Below are 9,456 nucleotides of genomic sequence, written 5' to 3' on the forward strand. Positions count from 1 at the left end.
TAGCTGTTTTGAGGATAAAATGAGTCAACTCAAGTGAAAGAGCTTTGAAAATTATATAGTGCTAAATAAATGTAAACATTGGGGTTTTCACTATTATCCTATCCCTATCTCATACCTCAAGAGGGAATAGGAACCCCTTCCCCATGCCAAATCCCCAGTTTCTGTCTCTTGCTCTCTTCAGCTGTGTCCCAGGAATCACGTCTACTGTGCTGTGACGTGCAGGGTCCCATAATCCCTGGGCTGAGGCTGACATGGATGCTAGAAAACCAGACAGAAAAAAGCCTGGAGGTCTCAAAGGAGCAAAGGCAGCTGGAGGTGAACGAGCCAAAGGCTGGGACGTGGGAATGCCAATTGCTATCCCAGAATCAGAAAATACTTAAATCGGATTCCTTCAAACTGAGTAAGAAACCAGGTCCCTTTCCCTCTCCTCACTCCCCCCAGCCCTGGCTCAGTTCTCAGAGGGATACAAGGAGCAATGCTCATCCCACTCAGTCATGCTAACCTCCCACCATCCCACCTCTTAAGACAACTGCTACCTCTCTGGGGGTCTCAGCTAACCCTCTCCTGCTGGGACCCAAGAGTCCTACTTCCCAGCCTAGTACTCTGTGCTCCATCTCTCCAACCCTCCTTTTTCTGAGTCCTTCTTGATGTTCAAGACTATGGCCTAGAAGGTGAGAGGGCCTCTGCGTATGTCTCTCCTCCAGCAGCAAAGCAGGAATGGAAACTACCCTTTCAACTGGGCATCGGTCTGGGTGCAGGAGCAACCCTGTTGCTTCTCTCTGGGCTCTCTATATTCTGTTGTGCCAGACGAAGGCACAGGCTGGTGAGTAAACTTCTCCTTCCCACTTTACTCCCCATTCCACTACTTCCCTAACACATACATACATCCGGTTGTCCTAACCCACCACGGTCAAACTATCGAGCCCACAGAATCATGGAACCATGGAACATTAAAGCAGAAATGGACCTACCAGGCCATCCAGAGCAAATCATTTAACCTCTCTGGGCCTCAATTTTCTTGTCTATAAAATGAGGTGGGATTGGACTGGCTGCCCTTAAGAGGTTACTTCCAGCTCTAAATCTACTAGCCCAACCTCTTCATTTAAATGGATGAGTAATATGAGGACCTGAGAGGTAAAGGGGCTTGTGTACTTTGCATTGGAGGCTTGGGAATGAATACTTTCATCTTGCAAAATTCATAAATGCTTTTATGTTCCTTACTCCTGCCTCCTACCTCCTTCTTCCCCCACATTTCAATGTCCTAGATCCAAGTCAGACAGGGAAGAAGTAACAGCAAGCTTATTCTGGGACATATTGCCTTGGCAATAGTAACTCCTCTAGCCTGAAACCTCCCCCTACATCCCTATTTTCCACTCTGGTCTCATGGACCCAAGTCCTTCATGCTTCTCTCTCCTTCACCCACCTCTCCCCTCATTCTCTCTGGACAGCGCCGAGCAGAGCGGATGTCTCAGATCAGGAGGCTCCTGAGTGAGAAAAAGACCTGTCAGTGTCCCCAGTAAGTTACAAAAGGGACAAGCAGGATGATTCTGAAGTAAGAGTGAAGATGGAGCAGGGACTGAGGGATTTTTTTAGGGTTCGGAGTAAGGAACGTGGCCAGAATGCAAGAGAGGATTGAGCAGATGAATGCAAGAGAAGGTCCCGAGGGAGGAGGGACTGAGGACCAAGAAGGGATACAGTGAAGGGATTCACAGTGAAGAGATCCAAGAATACTGGGAGGAGATGGGGATGGGGGTGGGGGGGGAGATGTGTGTGCAGCAGAAAGAGGAAAGAAAGGATGGAACTTTCTGAATTGCCCTTAAACTATCTTTATTTCTTTTTTCCCTCTAGTCGTTTTTAGAAAAATGGTAGCCTGAAGAGTTGAATATGGAAGACTTGTCTGATTTGTGAAAATCCTCCATTCCTTATCTCTGCCTACTGGGAAGAGTAGGGAAGGTGACTGCAGGAGGATTGAGACATTTTGGCAACCTTGTCCTTCCTAACCTACCCCCTTGTAATAATCCTGGACATTGTCAGTGGGACCCTGCTCCTTATTTCACTGCCCCATGATGCATCCTCAACCTGATCACTAAGTATTCCTTCCTTCCTCTGCCAGCCCCTAAAGGCTTCTGCATAGCATTTCATCTCATCTTGCCTTTGGGCAGGAGGCAGGATGACACTTCACTCAATCCAGAGACTGAGAATAGGATGTTCTGGATTTTCCAGCTTCTTATAACCCACAGTCAGAAATGTTCTGAGTCTACACTTACTCCCTCCTGCGACTATGCCTTGCTCTATCTAGTGTCCAAACAAACTTGTGGGTATGTACTCAGGGTGTCCCTATCTCCATCTCACCCTACCCAAAAGCCAAGTAAATATTCATCCTCGTGGTAAGCTTCTTGAGGGCAAGGACTAACATTTGCCTCTTTATGTATCTCCAGTGCTTAGTACTGTGCCTGGCACATAACAGGCATCTAATAAATGTTTTTGATTGATTTGATTAACTGTCTTCCCTCCTCCCTCATGGCCTTAGGCCCTTCGTCAAGCTGACTGATCTCTCTTTTTCTCCCTCTGATGTGCCAGACTATGGACACCAGTAGGGGCCCAGAGAAAGACCAGAATTATGTTTGTAAACTTGTGAAGAAGTCTGACTTGAGTGCCTATATTCCTAGGTACTTGGCTATACTTGACTCTGGGCAAGAACTGTGGTTCTCCATATTTCACCTAGCTCCTTCTCTCCTTTAACTCTCTAACCCCCATCAAGACTCTAGAATTTGGGGGCTGAGAATCAATCTTCTCTTCCTGGATCAGTCTTCTCCCTTCCACTTTGGTCTCTATCCCTCCATCTCTTCATATATCCCTTCTCTTCTTTCCAGTCTGCCTCATTTAAGTGGCCTGCTCAGGAGTGGCTCAGATAGGGCTCCCTACCTCTTCCATGGAGTGATATTTCCCTTCTCTTCTGAATCAATGAAAAAAATTAATAAACAATACAAAAAGAATGATCTTCATCTTATTTTGTTTCCAGTTAAATCCTCCCCATGGGCTTATCATGACTAGAGGCTTGGGCAGAATGCAGGAGGAACCTTTCTCTGAGGGCCAGGTTCTGCTAGGCTCAGGGTTAGGGAACAAATATGGGGAGCCCTCCCTGAAGAAGAGGCTCCTAGCCTCTCAGGAGCTAGGAGGAGTGGTCTGGGTCCTAAAGAAGGAAAAGGGCTTAGATTGGCCAAAGTATTGGGGCACTGAGGGAAGATCCCCAGGGAATCCACAGTTCATATAAGACCTGTCCAGCTTCCTAGGGGTGAGAATTCTCCATAGCCTTGTACCTTATCCCTGACCTTATTAATAAGGTAATTCTTCAATAATTCAATTGATTTGATCTCATCAATTGGGGTACTCCTGTCAATGCTATAGACCAAGGCTCATTCATACCTTCTAATCATAGGTGATTCTTCTTCATGTCCTTCCATAAATCTTCCAAAGAAGATCTCCCTAAAGTCCTGGAGTTCTTCCTCTAGGTCTTCTACTATTCTGAGAGGACCAGTGCAATGCTCAGGTTTTTCATATAATCCCTCACTCTTAATACAAAGGACCAACTCATTTCTTCTTACTATCTGTTTTCTGAATGATATCTTTCACATAACTTCTTGTGCACAAGTCATTATTGGTTATAGCCTGCAGCCTGCTTATGCCCATCATTTCCTTCGGGTTACTTGAAATTTTGAGGTTTTGGAGATGGTGTTTCATGATTTGAGGCCACATAGAATTATATAGCATAATTGAAAAAATAGATTGTCCCACAATACAAGGTACTATTTTGATGCCTCATAAAGATATGGAGGCAATCCTTGGTTCTTGAAGACTAATGCCAGGGAATTAGAAACTCTGGCAAATTCTACCATGTTGGAAAGTCTTTGATTATGGTTCTAACAATGGCCTGTTTCGGTTGCATGAGGACCAACCTAGCTCAGTATGGAGAGGCATATCACCAGCTACTTGTCACTTAGTAATGAATTTTTCACCATGGCAACCCATGAAACAAAGAAAAAATTTAAATACGGACCTCTTCCCTTCTCAATGATGGTGGAAGAATGGTGAACAAAGGAGCATAAAGTACTAAGAAGAACACAGTTTGTAGAAGATCTATAAACTTCAAATGGACTGTTGGCAATCTAAATATGAGCTTCTTATTCAATGACCTGCTGTGGACATGCTGCCAGAGGAAATTAATCATATAAATCTTGACATTCTTGCTATAAATGGAACCAGTAGAAGGAAAGAAGTTATAGTTAACTGGAACACCCATGGTTCACAGGTATTCATTGAAGAGGCAAAGAATGAGTGGGTTATACCACACTTTCAAAGGCAGCAAGAAACCTCATTTCATGAGATATTTGTTAATCACAAATTACAGTACCAATTATAAGTATTTGCATAAAGATCACCAAGAAAATAATTGTAGTTTATGTACCAACATTGGTTGAAAAGGCAGAGAATTTCTTGAAGAACCTGATAAGACTCTCTAATTTAAATCAACATAATCTGATACTTGGTGACTTCAACGTAAAGGAGGAGAAAGGGGAGGATGGGAAGAAATATATGAGAAAGGGGGCAGCTAGGTGGTGCAGTGGATAGAGCACTGGCCCTGGATTCAGGAGGATCTGAGTTCAAATCCGGTCTCAGACACATAATACTAGCTGTAAGCTAGTCACTTAACCCCATTGCCTAATCCCCCCAAAATATAAAAATAAAAATAAAAATAAAAATAAGCCACTTGGAAAAGATATGTAATCACTCCAGAGTTTGTCCTGACTATCCACACAGGAAAGATCAAGCAGATAAAGTATGTTGCCCAGATTACAACATACATTTGAATGGACAACCTATTGTGCTTAGTACAACAAAATGTATGTCTGAGACAGACAGTACGGATGGACAATATGTTGGACACAGAATTGAACAAAAAGAGGACAGTAAGCTGAATTGCCTTTGGGAAATTGCAAAGTCCCTTTAATGACCCCAAGCTTCTGATGACAAGCAAAGGCCCATATTTTTAATACCAGAATTCTAGTGGTGTTGCTGCATATCAGTGAAACCTGAAATACATTTCAATAATCTCCAAAGAATATCACACAGATGGCAATGCAAAGGCACATGATTGGTATGAACAGGCTGTAATATACTATTCTAAAGATAAGGGCTTCTTTCATGGGAGGTTTGGTTCACTGAAGTCCCTGGGAGATAAATGCATGAGTTTCTGTGTAAGCAGCTGCCCCTAAGATTTCCCAATTACATCCTATGTGAGACTTAACCTTTTCAAGCTTCCCCTTAGCTTTAGGGACCATCTATGTTAGTTCTAAAGGTATAAATTATGGTTTACGTTTATGTGCTCTCCAATGCATGTGTAAAATAAATGAATGAATAAATGAATAAGGCATTTGTTAAGCACTTAATATGTATCAAGCACTGTGGGATACAAATAGAAAATCCAGAGATCCCGCTCTCAAGGAGCTCATTTTAGTGGGTGAAACAAGACATACAGAAGGTCTTAGCTGTAAGTCAGATAGAAAGTCCCATGGTTCTTAGGGCATAGAAACAAAGCAGAGGGTTATACAACATCTCTAATGTCATCTCCACTGATACAGTATCAGTTTCTGATGTTGAATTATTTGATTGTGCCAAGGGCTTTGATGACAAGAACTTTCCTTTCTGGGTCTTCAGTAGCTATGGCTCTGGCACTTGTAGGAGTAGCCTGCAATAGCCTAGGGGAATAATTATGGTACCTCTCTCTTGATGGGAAACTCAAACAGGGTCCCCATGTCCACCCATCTGTCTCTTATTTCATTTAAAGGATCAGAGACTTTCCAAATTAGTATCCCCAGGTAGCATTAATCACACAAACAAGGATGTAGGTGGCTGACAGATTTCTGCCTTTATCAGATATGTGGACATAAGTAAAGGGGTGCCATCAGGAAGCAAACAATGTAAGCAGTGACCACTTTTGACTAGCAGAGACTTTTAACTAGAGGGACAGAAGCGATTCCAATCCCTCCCTCTGTCTCCTCCTCTCTCAAATTGAGCAGGAAAGAAGGTAGGGACAATAGCAAGCAGTTCACCTGGGAATGAGATGAAGTTTTGCCCTTTACCAGGCTTCCAGAAAAAAGCATAACACTGAGGCGATTCCAACAGTTCAAACCTCACCAAGGCACTGGCCAGTTTTTGTCAATCTGTCCATATCCCATCAGTTTCAATTGCTACCATCCTGCCACAGCCCCTACATGAAGTCCAGAAGAAGTGAGTATGGAGAGAGAAATGCCGCCAGAGATCTGCTGTGCACATTTGGTTCTCCTCTACCCTTTACCCACATGGAATCTCTTCCAGTTTTTCTTTTTCTTCATGTTGAGGCAGCTAGGTGGCCCAGTGGATAGAGCTCCGGCCTTGGAGGCAGGAGGACCTGAGTTCAAGTCTGGCCTCAGATACTTGACATTTTCTACCCGTGTGACTCTGGGCAAGCCACTTAACCCTGATTGCCTCACCCCCCCCCCCAAAAGAAGTCTTGATGCTAAGTCAAACCATCATCAAACTGGTGAACTCTGATATAGAATTTGGCCATTTTCAGAACCTTGAGATTTCTATGGGCAACAGCATGGTTGCTCAAGGGTTACATACCAGTGAGGAACTCGGAAGAATAATGGAACTAAAAGATATCATCACGGAATTGTATGATAGGAAGAGATGAACTAGTCACATGGCAAGGGTGACAGATGATAGGCAGACAGCCAGAGTGCTCCACTGGTACCCTAGAAATGTCAGGAGAAATCAAGGGAGGCCTTCAGTATGTTGAATGGACTACTCGTGGTGAACTTATGGGAGGACATGGGAAGGCCTGGAAGTGTTTTAGTCTGCACTGTGGGCATGAGTTCCCATCTATCTGGGTAGGCTCATGGCAGCATTACCTGTGATGACAAAAAGCTAGGCACAATGATCGGGGAAATCCTAAACAAGCTGAATGAAATGGAATATTACAATTGTGCTAGGAATAAAGAATATATAGACTTAAGAGAAATCTAGGAGGATGTGTATGATGTGACGAAGGCAAAACCACAAGAACAACGAATACAAAATCTCTACACCAATACTAATAAAGTCCCTCGGTGAATCTGGGGGGGAAATCAATAGAGGAAGGCTTGGGGTGGGGGAGGGGGAAGGAGTAGATAAACAGAATGTTTCAAGGGGGTTGGGAACAGGAATAGGAAAATGGGGAGCAACCAAACTCTGGTCAAATAAGATAGTCAAGATTAGTACTTCCTTGTCAAAGTTAAAGGATTATTCTGTCAACAATAAAAAATAGTTGGAATATTCTTTGTAAGGGGGTTCATTTGGGTGTTTATTGGGAACTGTCTGTTGGGATTTTTAAAAAGCAAATATATCAATAAATACTGAAATACATAAACACAATGATGCAGTTAGAATATTTAAAAATAAAAGTTAGGAAATAGTTTGGGACTGTTATTGTTCAGTCATTTCAGTCCTGTCTCAACTCTTCATGACCCTGTTTGGGGTTTTCTTGGCAAAGATACGGTAGTGGTTTGCCATTTCCTTCTCCTTGTGTTACGGATGAGGAAACTGAGATAAACAGGGTTAAGTGACTTGCCTGGGGTTAAACAGCTAGTAAGTGTCTGAGGCTGGATTTGAACTCAGGTCTTCCTAACTCTAGGCCCTATGCTCTTTTCACTGTGCCACCTAGCTGCCCAGTTTGGAACTATACTGTACAATTTCCTGAAGAAGAGTAATGTATAATAATAATTTATTTTATAAAATCCATTAAACCACTTTACATACAGTATCATAGACTTTAGAGCTGGAAGTGACCTCATTTTACAGGTACGAGTACTGAAGCCTGGAGAGGTTGTAGCTTGCCTATGACCACAGTGCAAGGCTCAGGGACTGAATCTCCTGACTCCAGGTTCTATGTCCTTACCACCATACCATGTTGCTCTAAAACAGCCCTGTGAAAAAGGTACTACAGGGGCAGCTAGGTGGCAAAGTGGATAGAGCACCAGCCCTGGATTCAGGAGGACCTGAGTTCAAATCTGACCTCAGACACATAACACTTACTAGCTGTGTGACCCTGGGCAAGTCACTTAACCCCATTGCCTAACCAAAAAAAAAGGTACTACAAGTATTATCATATCCATTTTTTTAAGTGAGAAAAAGTGAGCAAAGGGAAGTGACTAGCCCAAGGTCACTCACTCACATGCCAGGATTCTTCTGACCCCAAGCAAGTCAATTAATCTACTTGGACCTTGGTGTCCTCATCTGTAAAATGAGGTTAGACTAGATTATCTCTAAGGCCCTTTCCAGCTCTGATATCCTACGAATTGATGACTCTACGCATCCCAAATCCAGAGCTTTTTCCACTGAGCTGCATTGCCTTTCTTCTGGTACAAGTGTCTAGACCGGAACAGGAAAGGTGGGACACCGTTCTAGAGTTTTCTAAACCTATCCCTAGCTTAATTAGTAATGCTAATCCTCATCCAGAATTCCTATGACTGACTCTTTTCAACTTCCCAAGGGTCTTCTCACTTTCTCACTCAGCCCAGAAAAGGCATGGCGTAAGGGGGTGGGGTGGGTGAAGCCTGTTTCCCTAACATCTATTGAATGTATGGAGGGTCTGTGTGAGGTGATAGGATCCAGGCTGGGGACAGAGACTGTGAGGCTATATGGGAATCGAAGTATTTGTGTACATTCTCTATATCCATGTTTGATGGGTCCTGTGTTGTTGATAATGTATGTGTGAGCACATATTCTCTCTCCCCTCCACACACAAGCTCTCATACACACTGCACGATTAACCACAGAACCAATATGGATGTTCCACACTTGCCAACACAACCCGCAGTGCACACATCGTGACACATCCCCACCCATAAGCCATGCCCAGAAACACATGCATACACAGTGACACCAGTGACACACATTCCCCCCCTTCCCTGGATACATCCCCTCAGCCCCCACAAAAAATACCAGCTGCATGCTGCCTCAATATGTATGTCCGGAGCGAGTGGGAGTTTTTTTTTTGGGGGGGAGACATACACATCACATCATCAATGAAGCTGACTCCCTTCCCCCAACTCATCAAGTGCCCTCCCCTTCCCTTCTCTCTGGCTTCTCCCTTTGCCTTCCCTTCTCTAAGTCAGAGCCTTCAGGTCTCTATATCCTTTCTAGCCTTCCCTCCAAGAGCCCTCCCATCCTTCCCCTCCTCCCCCCAAATTAAAAATTCCCTCAGTCACCCTTACTGAGACTGACAGGCAACAGCCAAAGTAAGGGAGGGGGATCCAGAGAGACAGGGACAGAAAGAGAAGGAAATAGATGTGGAGAGAGAGAGAGGAGAGGAGGGAGGGAGAAATAGAGAGTGAGCAAGAGAGAGAGAGAGAGAGAGAGAGAGAGAGAGAGAGAGAG

The 9,456-nt window shown here is 43.9% G+C and overlaps 1 protein-coding gene across 2 annotated transcripts in view; it reads left to right on the forward strand.

Moving 5' to 3' along the window:
* The window catches only part of CD4 (CD4 molecule), a 42,424-nt gene extending 39,425 nt beyond the window's left edge, over positions 1–2,999 (forward strand). Inside the window, exons 7-10 of one of the 2 annotated variants that reach the window (XM_027843347.1) lie at positions 182–400; positions 708–823; positions 1,449–1,516; positions 1,849–2,999. In XM_027843347.1, the coding sequence (XP_027699148.1) occupies positions 182–400; positions 708–823; positions 1,449–1,516; positions 1,849–1,858 (413 nt within the window). In that variant the 3' untranslated portion in view covers positions 1,859–2,999. Of the gene's footprint in view, positions 1–181; positions 401–704; positions 824–1,448; positions 1,517–1,848 lie in introns of both variants that reach the window. The other variant, XM_027843346.1, reaches the window with a different exon arrangement.
* Positions 3,000–9,456: the final 6,457 nt, after the last annotated feature.

The sequence above is a fragment of the Vombatus ursinus genome, unplaced genomic scaffold (assembly GCF_900497805.2).
Source record: "Vombatus ursinus unplaced genomic scaffold, bare-nosed wombat genome assembly UNPS02014906.1, whole genome shotgun sequence".
In the NCBI taxonomy this organism is placed as follows: domain Eukaryota; kingdom Metazoa; phylum Chordata; class Mammalia; order Diprotodontia; family Vombatidae; genus Vombatus; species Vombatus ursinus.